Below are 18,414 nucleotides of genomic sequence, written 5' to 3'. Positions count from 1 at the left end.
CCCCGGTCTGCGAACCAGAGCCCACGCCTGCCCCGGTCTGCGAACCAGAGCCCACGCCTGCCCCGGTCTGCGAAACAGAGCCCACGCCTGGTCGCAAGCAGAGCCCGCCTGCCTGGTCTGCGAACCAGAGCCCACGCCTGTCACGGTGAGCGAGCCTGCGCCCACGCCTGTCGCGGTGAGCGAGCCAGCGCCCACGCATGTCACGGTGAGCGAGCCAGCGCCCACGCATGTCACTGTGAGCGAGCCAGCACCCACGCATGTCACTGTGAGCGAGCCTGCGCCTAGCGGCCTCTACCGTCAGCGAGCCGGAGCCCTTGCCAGCCACGGCCAGCGAGCCTGAAGCCACGCTGACCAGGAACAGCATCCCAGCTTCGCCAGTCGCATCAGTCCGGAGGAAGAGGAGAAGGGGAAAGGTCTCTGCTCTCCAGCCTCCGCCTGCCGCAGCCCCGTGCCCTAAACCCCCCTTGGCTCTGCCCTCAGAACCCAGCGAACCCAAGCCGGCGCATACCACGGTAACCCAGCCAGTGCCTGTCGCCTCAGAGGTCAGTGAGCCAGTGTCTATCGCCTCAGAGGTCAGTGAGCCAGTGCCTGTCGCCTCAGAGGTCTGTGAGCCAGCGCCTGTAGCCTCGACCCTCCCTGAGCCAGGGCCTGTAGCCTCGACCATCCCTGAGCCAGCGCCTGTAGCCTCGACTGTCCCTGAGCCAGCGCCTGTAGCCTCGACCGTCCCTGAGCCAGCGCCTGTAGCCTCGACCGTCCCTGAGCCAGCGCCTGTAGCCTCGACCGTCCAAGAAGCCAGCGCCAGTAGCCATGACCGTCCAAGAGCCAGCGCCAGTAGCCATGACTGCCCAAGAGCCAGCGCCAGTAGCCACGACTGCCCAAGAGCCAGTGCCAGTAGCCACGACCGTCCAAGAGCCAGCACCAGTAGCCATGACCGTCCAAAGGCCAGCGCCAGTGGTCGCGCCCGTCCAAGAGTCAGCGCCTCTCGAGCCTCCCAGAGCTCCTCCTCTCGAGCTTCCCAGAGCTCCGCCTTCCGAGCTTCCTAGTACTCTGCCTTCTGAGCTTTCCAGAGCTCCGCCTTCCGAGCTTCCTAGTACTCTGCCTTCCGAGCCTTCCGAGCTTTCCAGAGCTTCGCCTTCCGAGCTTCCTAGTACTCTGCCTTCCGAGCCTTCCGAGCTTTCCAGAGCTCCGCCTTCCGAGCTTCCTAGTACTCTGCCTTCCGAGCCTTCCAGGGCTCCTCCTCCCAAGCCTCCTAGGGCTCCGTCTCTCAAGTCTCTCGAGTCTTCCAGGGCTCCTCCTCCCGAGCCTTCCAGGGCTCCGCCTCTCAAGCCTCTCGAGCCTTCCAGGGCTCCGCCTCTCAAGTCTCTCGAGTCTTCCAGGGCTCCTCCTCCCGAGCCTTCCAGGGCTCCGCCTCTCAAGTCTCTCGAGCCTCTCGAGCCTTCCAGGGCTCCGCCTCTCAAGCCTCTCGAGCTTCCCAGAACTCCACCTCTCAAGCCTCTCGAGCCTTCTAGGGCTCCACCTCTCAAGTCTCTCGAGCCTGCCGGGGCTCCGCCCCTCAAGCCTCTCGGGCCTTCCAGGGCTCCGCCTCTCAAGCCCCTCGAGCCTTCAAGGGTGCCGCCTCTCAAGCCTCTCGAGCCTACCAGGACTCCACCACTCAAGCCTCTCCAGCCTCCCAGGGCTCCACCCCTCAAGTCCCTCGAGCTTTCCAGGGCTCTGCCACTCAAGCCTCTCGAGCCTTCCAGGGCTCCGCCCCTCTGGCCTCTCGAGCCTTCTACGGCTCCGCCTCCGAAGTCCTCCTTGCCCCATGACCATCTCCTAGGCCACCAAAACCGGCCTCTGTCCAGTGGCCACGTCCCAGGTCCCCTGAACCGGCCCTTGGCCCACGGCCATCTCCCAGGCCACCAAAACCGTCCTCTGTACTGTGGCCTCCTCCTAGGCCCCCTGAGCCGGCCCTTGCCTTATGGCCAGCCCCCGGGCCATCTAAACCTGTCCCTGCCCGGTTGATACCTCCCTGGCCCCCTAAACCTGTCCCTTTGTGCCCCCAGGGACTGCCTAATTGGCCCTGTGGACTGTCTCATTTCCCTTTGTGCCCTCGTGGACCGTCTCATTTCCCCTCGTTGCCCCTCTTGGACTTCCTGCCTGCCCTTTGTGCCCCCATGGACTTCCTGCCTGCCGTCTGTGCCCCTTGGACTGCCTTCTTGCTCTTGTGCCCCCCCTGGTCTGCCTGTCTGCCCCCGGTGCCATCATTTTGTCTTCTGTGGGTTTTTTGTCTTTGGTTTTTGTTCTTTTGGATCGTCTGGAATCCGATCCTTTGAGGGGGGGCTCTGTTATGTATTACCTTGTCTTGTTTCACCGTTGCCCTTTGTTTATCATTTTTGTCACTTTTGTAACTCCTTAGTTTTCACTTGTGTCCCTTATTTAGCTCCATAGTCTCCTTGTTAGCTTTCGTGTTCACCGTTCATTGTTTGCACCTGCCCCCGTTAATTTGCCATTTGCTTCTGTTTATCATCTTGTTATCTTGTTTGAGTTCTGTTTGTTCATTGGCCCCTTTGTCCCTTGTTCATGTATTTATACTTTGTTCAGTCCTTGTCTATCGTTGTTTGTTGTTAGCCTGGTATGTGTTCCCTGCCTGAGTTCTCTGTTTTGTTGCCTGTGTTCTCTGTTTTGTTTCATCGTGTTTAGTTTTCAGTTTTATGTTTTATTTCCCCATTGAGGGTTGTTCCTTTGTGTTTACTTGCTCGTTTATTTAATAAAGTCAAACTGCATTTGGATCCGCATCTCCTCGTCTGCCTCGCTGCTCAATCGTTACACCCAGCAAATTTAGGTCTACCCAAGATTTTATTTTATACTTATGCATTCGGTATCAGACATTTGGCTCATTGGTCGCTTTCACCTGAAAAGCCTCTCCCTGGTTTTGTATTGAAAAGGAAGTTCTTGCCCCTATCTCGCCACTGCAAAGCCTTTCGATCAAATTAATCAGAGAAGTTTAGTCACACCCCGTTATCTCGCATTTACACTCGATATGGGCAAACGTGTCCAGAGTTTTTAACTTGGATATTTATTTAAATGTAGCCTCAGGCATATGGCTGAACCCTAAACTATGTATTAGTAAGTCCCTTTTCTGTTGGTCAGATTGAATTGTGAGTGGGTTATTACACTTGGTGACCTGTATGAGAGTGGAGTATTGAGATGTTTTGAAAATGTTATTAAACATTTTGTGATTCCCAGATCTCAATTTAATAAGTATTTACAGCTGTGCTGAGTCTGGTGGATGGCGCTTTAAATTCTCTCAAAAGATTATGAGAGGAAGATTTAAATTTGTTTTTGGAGGAGGGAGTGTGGGCTAGGATTCTAAAAATGTCAAGTCTGCATCTAGATATGCAAGGTTGTGCCTTATGCAATTTAAGATTTTACAAAGATTTTATTGGACCCTTTCTAAATTGTATAGGGTTGGTCTTAAGGACACACCCACCTGCTGGCCATTCAGATGCCATTCAGAAGATGGAGACACCACCTATGGGGGTGTCATAAGATCCAAGATTTTTGGTTGAAGGTGCAATGTTTTGTATGTGATGTGTTGAACACTCAAATCTCATTCTGCCCCACAGGTCATAAATTTGGAGGCTAAGTACAAAATTGGGTTTTGACCAGTGCGATGATTGGTAAGCAGGTTATTTTAAGGGGATAGAAGTCAGATGGACCACCCGCATTCCCAGAGTGGTGTGCAGAGATGGGGAGGGTGGCTGCCTTTGAGGAGGGGGTTGAGCAGAAAGATGGAAGTTAGGAATTTTGGGGAAATGTTATTTAGCATTTTTGGTGGACTCTCGAGGAGGGGCAGTGGAGAGAGTAATTTAGAGTTTAGTTTTTAATTATACTTGATTATTGTATTTTCTTTTTTTGTTGTTGTTTTAGTTGTTTTTATGTGTGTGTGTGTGTGTGTGTGTGTGTGTGTGTCTGTAGTATTCTATTGACCACAGGGGTGTTTGTGGGGGGTCAGGGTGGGGTGGGAAATTGTTAGGGGGAGGGGTTATAGTGGCGGTTTAATGTTAAAAGTGATTGATTCATTATGTATATGTTGTTTGTTTCTTTGTGTTAACTTATTAATCAATACAAATTTTAATTGCAAAAAATATAACAAACAAAAAGAGTTACTTGATCTACCCCACATAAGCTGAAGACTAACGTTGTAACTCAGTGGAACAGCGTGCTGGAAATTCTGGAGTGCTTCCTGGAACAGCAGTCAGCCATATCCACAGCGCTCCTCTCACCTGAGGTGTGCAGGAGTGAGAAAGACCTCTGCACTCTGTCAGATTGACATAATGGCAGCAGAAGGTGTGATGAAAGCTGCCACACTCACCATGTCTGAGCAGTGCTCACCAACATTATCAGTCATTGCTCCTCTGCATGCACAGCTGTTACATGAGATGCACAATGATCAATGACTTCATATTCACTATGCATTATGTATGTTTGCATAATTTTATTCTGACTGTAGTAGTGATTTATAATTAGCCTTAAGAGACCTTAAGCATTGTTTATAAAACAAAATCCATGATTTTCTAGCTAAGACTAATTTACAAACCTGCAGATTTGAAGAATGAGACTACATAATTCAATGCAATCAACAACAAATTAAAAATTAATTACAATAGGAATTTGCTTGAGTGTGAATTATATGATTGCATATGATAAAAAGTGATTGAAATATGTGGAATCTCCTTAAGATATGCTGGTCTGAAGGAAAAGCTTTATACAGCATCGGCACTGGATCCTCATTTCAAGGCTCTTCCCTTCTTGTCTGAAGTTGCCTGTGAAGACATTTTTAAGACTGATGAGGGAGGTTGTTGATCTGGGGCAAATTAAAACACTGAATGTAAGTTGTATCAATTTAGAAAGAAAATTGTGTTCTTGGTTTATTTTGATCAGAACTTCCCAATTGTCTTTTCTTTGTGATAAAAAATATTCATTGAGTTAAATAATTTTTTTATTGTTTCATTCTAATTGTTTAATTGTTTCATCTTTAAGCAGCAAGCAACTGATGGTGCTGATGGTGAATGCACTGTGCCTTTTCAGCAGGAGGACAACTCCCTCTGTCCTGATGATGTGGATGATGCAGAAGCCCCAATATCACCCAAGAAGTCAAAGACATCTTCTGCACTGATGGATCTCCTGGAACCAGCTTATAAACCAGCAGCCAGAACATCAAAGAAAACTGTGACTGACATTGTAAAAAAGGAAGTAGCAAGAGGAGAGTCAAACCTGTTCCACTCACTAAAAAATCCACTAATATGGTGGAAGATGCATGCTGAAGAGTATCTTTTTTTAGCACGCCAAGCTAAGCAGTATCATCTTGGTTACTGTCGTAACCTCCATTCCATGATGGATCAATGAGAATTGGCGAGTGTAATTTGCATGCCACTCCCCCAAATATACTGGTATAAAAGGAGAAGGAATGCCCAATCTCATTCAGGTTTTTTGCTGAGGAGCCGAGACAATTTTCAGAATTTGCAGGTCCAAGATTGGCCGAAACCCACCATCTTTCTTTGGTAGATCCCATCTCGGCTGGAGGGACATGCTCTATCGTGCACTTGTGAAGAAGGGTCGTGATCTCCGCACGCAGGGTGGTGGCATTCTCACCCTGCACTGAAGTGAAGCAGACGCCGCTGAACCGGGGCGGGCGCCTGGCGAACTGAATCGCGTAGCCGAGTCGGATTGTCCTGGCCAGCCACCGCGATGGGTTGGAAAGCGCTAGCTACACGTCCAAGCTCCATGCGAGGGGCAATAATGGGATGAACGCGTCTAGTCGCTGTGACAAAGCCGGTCTTGAACACCAATTATGTGACCCAAGGAGTGAGGAAACCACTCTTTTTTTTTGACAATTTGGGTCAACAAAAGAGAGAAGGAAACAAAAGATTTACCTCCCGGCCCTCCACGGGGGGATGGAGTGGTCTGGATACCAGCTCTGTGGCGGACGTCTCACTCCCTGGGTCGGCCGTCTCAGGGGCGCTTAGGAGCCTTCCATTTCCTCCTGCTGGCCCGTGAGATGGGGGGCGTCAGCTTCCTGCGGGGGGCTCTACGCTGGTGCTGAGAGCTGGGTTAGGGCTGAGGCGGAGCCGCCGTGGGAACTGAATGGCGAAGTCCTCAACGGTGTCACCGAAAAGTCCCATCTGGAAGATGGGTGCGTTGAGAAAGCGTGCTTTGTCAGCGTCCCTCATCTTGACCATATTCAGCCACAGGTGGCACTCCTGGACTAGACATCGCCTGCCCTAGTGCTCATGCTGTGACCTTCGTCGCCTGGAGAGCGAGGTCGGTCTCTGAGCGCAGCTCCTGCAGCACATTCGGGATCAGGACTACCCACGTGCCGTTATTTTAATGCCTTGGCCTTTGTACTCAATTCAGCACTGTAGGCTTTGGTTGCCAGAGACAACGTAGTCCTACAAGCTCTGGAGGAGAGCGCTGGACGATCCCGACAGATGGCAGTGTTTTGCACATTCGGGATCAGGACTACCCACGTGCCGTTATTTTAATGCCTTGGCCTGGTGTACTCAATTCAGCACTGTAGGCTTTGGTTGCCAGAGACAACGTAGTCCTACAGGCTCTGGAGGAGAGCGCTGAACGATCCCGACAGGTGGCAGTGTTTTGTGGGCCTAGGTGCAGTGCAACCACCTTATCCATCTGAGAGACCTCCGTGTGGTCTGTGGATAGTGAGAGCGTTCGAACCTGGAAGTCTGTTTCGGGCAGCGAAAGGAGCCCTCCATGACCTCGTCATTTCGTTGTGCACCTCCAGGAAGAAGAAGCGGCACGAACCCAGGAACCAATCATCAAGCCGCGAGTGCTCAGGGGAGGATGGGGGGTTCCAGTCCAACCTGATACTCGTGGCGGCCTGGGCAAGCATGTTGGTCAGCTCTGCGTCAGCCTCAGACTGAATAAGCAGACCCAAAGTTGGCAGCCCTGTCGAGTCCTCTGAATCAGACATTGCCAGTGCGCTCTCCGATGCAGCGATGCTCCGATCATCCTACTTGCAGGCCCTGAAAGAGACGCCAAGCTGGCCATGAGGTGGGCTGGTCTCATTTCAGAACCGGATGGGAGTAAATGAGTGTGCTGGGGAACGGGAGGTCCACTGGGAATTACCCGGCGAAACCGCACCCATTGAACTCCCCAAATCGCCTCCAATGGCAGCCGGGCTGGCCTCATACCCATGGGTAGAAGGCGCAGCATGGGGGGCAGCTATTGTTGCGAATTCTCATTGGCCTTTTCTCAAAAGAATAGAGGTGTTCGGGGCTCTCGAGCGACCCCTAGTGTCACTACATCGACACAATGTCGAGCAAGTGATGGAAGGGGAATTCTGTGTTCATGGGACCAGTGTTCCTGCAGAGAGAGTTTTCTCAACCGCTGGCAATATAGTCACAGCATAAAGAAGCTGCCTTAAGTCAGACCATGTTGATAACCTGCTTTTCTTTCCAACAAATCTGGTAATCATCAAAAACATTAGTAGGCTATTGTAAAGCGCTGTTAGTTTTGTGGACAGTTAGTATGTTTTATAGATACAATGTCCAGAGGATTTATGAGCCTGTTTTGAAAACTGTTTGATTTCTTAAACATGTTTCAAGGTATATAAAGTTTGGGGCTGTTTACAGTAATATTAAAAAGTGCATTGTTGTTGATAATGACTTGTACTGTTGCCCTTTACTTAAACATTTACAATGTTATGGGTACATCTTTTTTTTCAATAAGTAGCAGTTTGTGCTTACCATGTGTGCATTGTATGTGCATATTTATTATTTTCTTGTTACAATGTTTGTTACCTAAAGTAAAAAGTAATTGAACATAATTATGTGGCCCCTGTTGTTAATATGTAAACGTGTATTTCAGTTATCAGTTTTCAGCATTTATATTTGTAGTGTGCTACGTTCAGGAACGGGTTTGGTTATTAGCAATAATTAACAATTATCAAACATAATGATCAATTATTAAAATCAATAGAACATTGATTAGAATAAATGTTAGCTTTTTAATCCTTTAAATCAACAATCACCAAAGATAATCATCAATGATCAAATTCAATAGGATATTAATTATTATCAAAGATAATAATGAATTATTAAAATCTATGGAACATTGATTAGAATTAACACTAGCTTATTGATCCTATTGAATTCAACAATCATCAAAATCAATAGAATATTAATAAGGATTAATATTGCCAGGGCACCACCCTGGAATCAGGGACTAATGACCAGACAGTATAACAGTCTCAATATTAGATTGTTCTCTTAGGAAAATCGATGTCCAGAGAACATCAATATTGAAAAGGAAGCAATGAAGGCTTGAATCCTAGCACTGACATCCCCTGCCAGCCTTTGACACAGTGCATGCAAACAAACCAAAACACTTCGCTTTGAAATATAACAAAGTTTATTGATGCAGTAATGTCAATTAATAATCAATACAATGCAGTCAATAAACTTCCGACTTACAACTACAAACTAAAGAGTGACATGATTAGATATGGTAGCCAAAACACATAAGAGGAAGGTGTGTGTGTGTGTGTGTGTGTGTTTGGGCATGTTTATGTGGTTTACGAGGACAATTTTAGGTTACAAACTGGTAATTACAAGGGTATTCTGCTATAATTGTGGTTTATGAGGACATTTCTAGTGTCCCCATAATTTAAATAGCTTAAAAAACATAATAAACACTGTTTTATTGAAAATGTAAAAATGCAGTTTTTTGTGAGGGTTAGGTTTAGGGGTAGGGGATATAATCTATATTTTGTACAGTATAAAAATCATTAATCCTCATAATGATAGGTAGACAAACGTGTGTGTGTGTGTGTGTGTGTGTGTGTGTGTGTGTGTGTGTGTGTGTGTGTGTGTGTGTGTGTGTGTGTGTGTGTGTGTGTGTGTGAGCGTGTATTTATCACTTTGCGGGTACCAAATGTCCCCATAAGGACATTGGGGACATTTTGTCGGTCCCCATGAGGAAAACAGCTTATAAATCATACTAAATTATGTTTTTTGAAAATGTAAAAATGCAGAAAATTTTCTGTGAGGGTTAGGTTTAGGAGTAGGGTTAGGTTTAGGGGATAGAATATAAAGTTTGTACAGTATAAAAACCATTGTGTCTATGGAAAGTCCCCATAAAACATGGAAACACAACAAGTGTGTGTGTGTGTGTGTGTGTGTGTGTGTGTGTGCGTGTGTGTGTGTGTGTGTGTGAAAGGAGTGACACATGACAACAAATTTGTCATCGATTTCAGATATCTGTTTTCCGTCAACGCTACAATGCCAAGACTGGGTTTCAAATATATCCACTTGGCAGAGCACTTTCGAAAAGGTCAAATCATAGCAAAATTAATGCATTTTAAATGAAAACATATATGTGTGGACATGGCCCCAAACACTTGCCATTGGTTGAGCTAGAAGTTGACATGTCTAGCTGCTCAAACTTAGCCATGTTGAAAGCGCATCAGTGTATTTGGGATGCTGACACCAAATATATTTGTGAAGTTCTCCTTTGTGACATGCAAAATTTAAGACTAATTTGAGACATATTTTTTCTAATTCTTTTGTAATTATAATGCATGCAGCTTTAATGGCCTTATATGATGTAATTAAGAGACTACATGGAATATCTTTTAAAATTCATTTGTCACACTGCAGAACCATTTAAAAACTGATGTTGATTAAAAAAAGTTGACTCTGCACATTAAATGTGGTTGGGAGAATGTATTTAACATGAAATAAACAACCCACCTATTAAAAGAATTGCATAATCTTAGCAGAGCCTAATTCTTAAACAGTCACAAATTTTCTTATGCCAACTATTCATCCACTGAGATAATTGGAAAATGTTACATCAGTGGCAACAAGAGAATACAAGTGCTGCATTACTTGGAGGAAGCAGATGGATGTGCACTTGGTTACAACTGCACAAAATATAATGTAGAAGCGGATACTCAGATTACATGTGCAAAACATGAATATATAGTATATAGAGTGGAACATTTTGCATTTAATTCTTTAAATCTGAAAGTGTGTAAATTATAGCTGATAGATGCATTGTTCATATGCTGAAGATTAAGTTTGGTTTCTGTTGAGAAAGAGAACTTACAGTATGTTTGTGAATGATTGTTTGCAGCAGTGCTTGTGACTCCTGCAACATTTCCTATTACCAAGATAACTCCTGCCAGGAATATAGTTACAGAATACAGTTTGTCGATTTGAGTGTTGCTTTTGTCTGTCTCAAATCATGCTCCCTTCCTCTCCCATATCTTTTGCCTACTGGGGCTCCACCAAAGAAATGAATTAGTGTTCATGTTTCAGTTGATTGGCCTTCATAGCCACTGTGCTGCTGCACAAGTTCGCCTGCTCAAAAGCACCAACGGGAGATTTGGCTTACATTCTATTCAAAGAAAAAGAATAAGTGGTTTTAGTTCAGTGATTCTGTGACCGCAGAGACCTTGAAATTAAGGCCAATTATAAAGGTGGTACTTTAGAAAGAAATTTATTTAATATTCTCCATTGCACTCTTGAAACTCCAAATGTCAGAAAGTTCCATCTCTATTGTTCCCTTTTCAAAAAGCTACACTTCTGATGCTGTGCTCAAAAGCGCTTTGGGAACAGCTTTAGGTGTGACCAGCTGTGAATATGTGTGCAACACGTCAGTGAACATTGACCGGTATTTGTAGCCTCTGCCGGTGTAATCATTGGATGCACCTGCGGCAGGGCTATAAATAGATGCGTCACAGGCGCGTCGTCAGATCTTTTGTCTTCAGATCACTCTGTGTGTGTGTGCTATCACGAGCCTGTCAGAACTTTCTTTCCTCTGTTAGGAGTTAGAATTTGTTAGGCAGTGTGCATTAGACCTTTCTCTTTTTCTCTTCTTTTATAAAAAAAATAAAAATGTGAAAAAATAAAAAAGAATGACTGAAAGTCAGGGCAAACTATGTGTGTTCCCTTGTCTCCGCTCTATGGCTGACAGGGACATGCATCAGTTTTGCTTTGTTTGTTTGGGGGAAGAGCATGATGCTCTCGAGTTGGGGCAGGGTGGGTGCAAGCACTGTGATCTGCTCTCGGTCAAAATGCTTCGCGCTCGCCTTGCTTACTTCCGGGAGTTGGCGCCCACACTTTGTTCGTGGGGCTCTCGTATGGATCTGGCTGAGGAGCGAGAGACGGGTCCGTCCCTTTCGCTCGCTCTCTCCCCAGACCCAGCTGGTCCTTCCCTTGATCTTGAAGCGCGCTACGGCACCTCTTCGGTTCATGACGGGGACCTTGAATCTCTTAAGTCTGCAGACTTTGATTTACCCACCTCTGAGCATTCCGGGCATGATAGTAAATCAGCGGAGGAATTGCTCAATGTGATTTCTCATGCGGTGGCCAGGCTTCAATTAGAATCACAGTTTTATTCAGGGAAAATTCTGCATGAAAGCAAACAGAGCTGTCAATCTCTATTGCCTAATTAGAGCCCATAAAAAGTTATTGGGCATGAATGCTCAAAAAAAAAAAACTATTGCGATGCACAGCCAAGAGTAAATAAGCAATATTTGTCACAGTTCTTAATCTGCAGGGTTTTTTTGTAACAGCTAAAATTAGTAGTTGAACGGCTAAAATGGGTGTTAGATCAATATGTACATCACAGTTCCCTACATAAACCAAAACAATGTGACTCATGCCTTGTTGCTCGCATTAGCAGAGGCTTTATGTTTTTCCCCAATACCTACAGTGAGGCCTAGGTGGAAGAGGTAATGAGTGTGCAGCTTACAGCAGTGATTTGCTCAAGTGGTGAGTGTTGTTGTTTAAGTGTAAATATGAGGTTTGCTAATAGTCAGTTTTGTTTTGTTTTTTGCTTGACTGTACAAAGACACAAATGTTGTCAATCACGATGCTTTAAAAAGCGTTTGAAATTGTGGTCATTCTAAGTGCAGGGTGATGGAATAAAGAAGTTCAGAACAGAGAGGGTTTGTGGCAATTTTTGGAAGTATTACTTTTAATACTAATATGTTGCAATATTACTCACAGGGGTAGAAAGAGTACTGAAAAATCATACTCAAGTAAAAGTACTGTTACTTCCCAAAAAATTATGACATTTACAAAATAAACATCTGCCTGACCAAAAAAAAAGAAGTTGCCATTTGGATTTAAATAAGCTGATACTTAAGAGCCTATGATTGGATCATTATTGCAGCGATCAATTTGTTTCAGCTGGCAACAGTTCTTTTAACCCTAACTGATGCAGTGTGTAGCTTCTTATTTCTTAAACAACCATGATAGAGGATGTATCCCGTGGTCGTGGAAAAGATGTTACTCTGTTTCAGAAGTGGCAAATTATTGGCCTGCATCAAACAAAGAAAACAACTAAGGAGATTATTGAAATCACTGGAATTGGGTGAAGAACTATCCATCGCATTATTAAAACCTGAAAGTATTGTGGTGAACCATCAGCTTTGCCAAAGAAATATGAATGATCATGATCGAAGATCACTAAAACACTTGGTGAAGTCACATTGTAAAAAATCGATAGTAGAACTCACGGCTATGTTTAATAGTGAAAGTAAGAGTCCACACGAGAACTTACAGGATTGGGACTAAACAGCTGGGTGACCACAAGAAGTCTACTTGATAGTGAGGCTAATAAGAAAAAACTACTTTAAATTGCTTGGGAACATAAAAGTTGGACTGTGGAGCAATGGAAATGGGCCATGTGATCTGATGAGTCAAGGTTTACCCTTTTCCAAAGCGATGAACGCATCAGGGTAAAAAGGGAAGCACTTGAAGCGATACACCCATCATGCATAGTGCCCACTGTACAAGCTGGCAGTGTTATGGGCTTGCTTCAGATGGTCAGATCTAGGCTCATCAACATTATACAGCAACAAAATGAAATCAGCTGGCTTCCTGAATGTACTGAATGACCAGGTTATTCCATCAATGGATTTTTTTCATACATGGCGGAACTTGCATATTCCAGGACAACAATGCCAAGATTCATCGAACTCAAATTGTGAAAGAGTGGTTCAGGGAGCATGAGGAATCATTTTCACACATGAATTGACCACCACAGAGTCCTGACCTTAACCCCATTGAAAGTTTTTGGGATGTGCTGGAGAAGACTTTATGGAGTCTCCCATAACTCTCCCGCCATCAATACAACATCTCAGCCAAAAATGAATGCAACTCTGGACTGAAATAAATGTTGGGATGTTGCATAAGGTTGTCGAAACAATGCCACAATGAATGCACGCCGTAATCAAAGCTACATGCAGTCTAACGAAATATTAGAGTACTTGTTTTGTTCGAATGTAGTGTACATAAAAAAAATCAGAAAAGTTGCATTGTCTTATTTAAAAAAAAGTTACAAGGATGTTATGGTCTACATTTAACAAGTAATGCGTTACTTTACTCATACTTGGAAAAAAGAAATCTGATTACTCAACATGTGTTACTTGTAACATGTTACCCCTAAAGCCCGATTTATGCTTCTGTGTCAAATCGATGTGTAGCCTGATGCGAACCTCTCCAACCAATACCTCAAGAATGGTCAAAGTAGGTTAGCAATGCCGTATCTACAATGATGCACAATTCCTGATGGTGCTATGTCCTGCTCTCGCGACACAATGAGGGGGCAGTTTACAAGTAATGCAAGTTATGCCTACGACGTACGCCTTAACACTACATACAGGACTTTTCCTTTCTTGTCCTGTTATTATGTCAAAAACTTTGGCAACTGGAGTCTCCTAAAGTGTGAAAATCCTGTAGGTATTTGATGAATGTGCAGAAAATGATGCTCTCTTCGTAATAAATAAACAAATTATAGTGCCAGTTCTGTTGTCTCATTGAAATGTTATAGACCTCTTGTACTCTTTCCAATTCCATCACCTCAGCAGCGTCTCCGCACCAACTTCAGATTGAAAATGTGCCATTATTTAATTCTTGTTGGATTTACCACCACATTTCTCACTCAACACTCTTCCAAAATGGTGGTTCTTATGACTTATCTCTGATCTTTTGGTGGTATTTCCATGTTAGAGCTTCGCCGCTTTCCAAAGCATGAAACCTGCAATACAATTTCATGGAAACAATCATTATTGATTCCATTTGGTGCAGCTAATGGCATAGAAATGACACATTTCCCCTTTAAGCATGCACTTCAAATGGCAGTTAAGCTCTGCAATCAGAGAGGGACATTGGTTCTAAAACAATCAACACACCAAAAATTTTACAACTCGAGTTTATGGTTACAAATTTTATATAGTATCACTCTATGTGTTTGAAAGTGTGGCTCTTTATGTGTGCATGCCCTGATGGATAGACTAGATTTCAGAGTCAGTCCTTACACCCCCCCAAATCAAAGCCTCACTGATAGGTCATCACAGCTCTGACCACCCACCATTTCCAAAGCCACAATAACACTCCAGCCAAAGCCTGGCCTCTTATCAACCTGAAATTTTCTGATAAAGGATGGTGTGATAAAGAAAGTTTCACTTCTAAACGGAATGATGGAATAGATCTGGATTGATGGCGAGTTGAGATCATATGTTTTTATTTTTCCTCATTGAACCAATGCTTTGAATCATGTGAGGCTACTGAAGGAAAAACTACATTTGCAGTCTGAGCGTGTTCATGTCAACAGGTTTGCAGTAATTCACTGGGCAGTTGGTGATGTTAAGCATTGTATCCAGGGGTGTAGCACAAAATTTTGGGACCTGAACCCCGGGTACAGAACTATTTTATTTTATTTTTATTTAACAGTGCTAATTTATGAGTAATTCACAAATTTGTAATTTTCAAATGCAAATATGAGTAAAGCAATACATTATAAAAACACACACACGCACACACACACAAAACAAAGTCTACTAACAAAATGAATAACTCATTTATAAATTTATGATTTTTCTTGTTGGCAAAGTCACCATAACATTTCTGAAATGAGAAGAGTGCCAGTTTGTTCAGTCTATCCTGAGACATTTCTGCTATCAGGTAGATTTAGAAAGTCTTAACTTGCCAACTGATATTTGTACAGGGTCCAAAATGAACTTAAAATTAGGGCATTAATATTGTTACAGATTTCCAGATTCAATTTTATATATTGTCAGTTTTTCATTATATTGGTCACATTTTAGCTTTTGAAAAATGGTCAAAATCATTATATTCCATCAATAAATGTCTTGAAACTGCATTTATTATTTTGAATACATATATTTGTTACATGTTTATTGTTTATATGCATAGAATATTCTATTTACAATGATTTACATTAATAATCAGAACACATACTAAATCAGTACTGTCTCTTTAAATAGATAACAGCATCTGAGCGCAGTTGACAGTTGATTTTGTTCCTTACATATTATTTCAGTGGTTTAATGTGAGGAAAATTGAACAAGTATCCCATGGAGTTCTGAAGAGAAACAACATTTAGGCATCATAGATGAGCATCTGATGGTCAATTTTGCACTGAAGTAAAATGTGTTTATACAGTAGATGTGTGAGTACCGGCAGATGTTGAAAGTTTGATTTGAATTGTGCATGTCACTTTAATAAGCACGCATGTAATGATGTATTTGCTAATAATGCTACCTACCCCCAGGTGAATATTTCCTTTTTATTTTCTCGCCAAAAGCAATTTTTTCTCGCATGTGGCGCATGCAAAATGTGTTCATTTTGGACCATTTTTACATGCATATTAAACTGATATTCACAATGTAGCTATATTGAGAGGTATGACTCACCTTTTTTCTGTAAAAAAAATAAATATAATTGCCTGGTCATTCTCTTTCTGTAGATACATAAATGGTCTGAGCAATGTTGGCTGGCTGATGGACCAGACCACGTTTTTGACGAGGGGGGTGGGTGTCGCTAACAAGGGAGGAGACAAGGCAGATTATAGGGGAACATTTTACAGGTGGACTCCTGTCACCTTTTATTCCAAACAATAGCATGTTATTACTGTATGTATATAACAAATGATAATATAATGGAATATCAATGTAGCCTTTCTGTGGGACCCCCCTCCAGTGAGGATCCCTGTTACTCTCGTCCTTCATTCTGCTCCAATGACCCTGATTGTATCTTGAAAATATTGAGATGAGAATTGAAAGTATTGTTGGAATTGGAAATTCCAAAAACCTCCTTCAAATGTGTATTTATATGTAGAGATATCAAAGTTACAGATTTTTCACTTTGTCTCTCTTAGGGAGCTTCTGGGTCATGACTTCTCCGAGACTCACTATGAAAATGGCCTTCCCATCACCCAAACCAGCAATCACACTGTAAGCAGGATTCTCTCTCTATCTCTCTCTCTCTCACACACACTGTACACACACTCTTTATTTTCTGTCTCTGTCTATTTGTTTCTCTCCCTCTTTTTTCCTTTTCTGCTTCTCTCAGATTTAAGATTTTACTTTCAGTGTGTTTTATTTTCTTGACAATTGCTATTGCACAAGCAGTTGTAAGTTCCCCTTCTGTCACTCACTCGACGTTGTGTCGATGTAGTGATGCTAGGGATCAATCTAGAGAGCCCGAGACACCTTCAGATCTTTGAGAAAAGGTCAATGAGAATTGTCGAGTAGAATTTGCATGCCACTCCCCACGATATACGGGTATAAAAGGGAGGCTGGGATGTGGATTCATTCCGTTTTTTTCTTCGGAGCCGAGCGGTTGTGTTTTAGCAAGCTGCGACTAAGGTCACAGCGCGTGCACTCGGGCAGACTATGTCCACACTTGTGGTCCAGAAGCGCCACCTGTGGCTGAACCTGGACGAGATGAGCGACACGGACAAGGCAAGGTTCCTTATTGCAGAAGAAGGACCAGGTCTCCCAGGTCTGCCTCTTTGGCGACACCGTCGAGGACTTCAGCCAGCAGTTCTCAGCGGTGAACTGAGGCTATATTGTGGTTCGCTTTCGATGGGGCGTGTGGCGAGTTGTGCGTGGATGCCGCGGAGAATAGCGCGAAGCCTCCACACGCGCTATCTCTCCGTGGTAACGCTCTCAACAAGCCACGTGATAAGATGCATGGATTGACGGACTCAGATGTGGAGGCAACAGAGATTCGTGAGGTTTGTTTTCTTTATGCATGACATATACATACATATATATATATATATATATATATATATATATATATATATATTAGCCAGACTCTTGCGTTCTCTGCCCCTGCTCTCCTTAGGGTAACATTCTCATATCAGAAATTGGAGAACACAGTGTCAAAGGCATGTAGTTACAGAATGATACCACATGACCAAGCCTCTGAACATACTTGAACACTCAAAACCCACATAAACATCATTATACAATGTATCCATTAAAACAGCCTAATGCTGCCAGTGTGGGATATATTTTTGTTATGCTATTTTTGATTCCTGCAAAAATTTCTGTTCATGGGCAAAAAAGCCTCTTGTGGTTCCATTATGATACATTTTAGCTGCAGAAGTCAGATTTGGTAAAGACAATTTATTGCTATCTCTTGCAGAAAGTTTGCAGAAAACGTGTCACATACAGTACATGCTGCCTTTGAATGTGGTTGAGGTGTGAAGTGCCAGGTTCAATCAAGGCAGAGAACAACTTGATAGCAATAAGTGTGACTAGAAATATAAGTCGAGATTGCTCTTTGAGTTTTCACGCCGCCTGTTCATTGCAAACCAGTCTTGTTTTGTACCACGCATCCCCAAAATCTGACTTATTGATCATTCACAGGACACAAAACCACAAGTAATTTTCTCCAGCTGTAAGCTGCCTTTCCAGACTGTTGTGAAAGATCCCAAATCCACTTGCAGTCCCTGCACAAGCTCTGAGCTTTGTAATTGCGTTCCATCACTTGACAAAGGTTGATGGAAGTGAAGTCACACCCCTGAATATTTTTTAGCCCTTTTAGCAGCTTCCAGCTGCCCCCTTGAGTGAGCTGCACAGGATGGGCGTAAAGCTCACCACTGGGCACTAACACACAAAGGGCTTTTCAGGGGAATGAGCAGTGTGCTTTAGCTACTGCAGAGATCACAGCACAAGGCTTGCTCCCGTTGTGATAGACAGGGTAATTTGATATAGGAAAAAACTAGACTAGTTCTAGATGGTTTAGAATGATGGCAGTAATATAAAATGCGTTGGTGAGCACAGTAAAGTGTTTATAACAGTTAGAGTGTTAAGTAAAAAATAAAACCTGTCTAATTGCAGAATACACGCGCACATACATGCATTACACATGACAAAAATTTGTACCCACATCCCCCCACTATTAATAAACGAATTATGAGAATTATAGAGCAATAATCTGAAGAGAACTATACAAATTTATCTGCAGTTTAACAATAATAGCATGGTAGACAATACAGAGTTTTAAATTCTCATTACTTTTTGCATATTAAAGAAGACAGGACGTATCTATCCAACCTGGTCTCATAGAATCCATTACTTCATCC

General features: G+C 43.5%; 1 protein-coding gene across 1 annotated transcript in view; it reads left to right on the top strand.

The window, feature by feature from the left end:
• LOC127658767 (disintegrin and metalloproteinase domain-containing protein 33-like) overlaps positions 1 to 18,414 on the top strand; it is a 198,495-nt gene that overhangs the window by 105,304 nt on the left and 74,777 nt on the right. The window contains exon 4 of the mRNA XM_052148266.1: positions 16,195 to 16,270. Coding sequence (XP_052004226.1) covers positions 16,195 to 16,270 — 76 coding nt within the window. The remainder of the gene's footprint in view (positions 1 to 16,194; positions 16,271 to 18,414) is intronic.

The sequence above is a fragment of the Xyrauchen texanus genome, chromosome 2 (genome assembly GCF_025860055.1).
Source record: "Xyrauchen texanus isolate HMW12.3.18 chromosome 2, RBS_HiC_50CHRs, whole genome shotgun sequence".
Classification (NCBI taxonomy): Eukaryota; Metazoa; Chordata; class Actinopteri; order Cypriniformes; family Catostomidae; genus Xyrauchen; species Xyrauchen texanus.
Note: the sequence above shows the minus strand (reverse complement) of the source record. Positions and strands in the feature narration are given on the sequence as shown.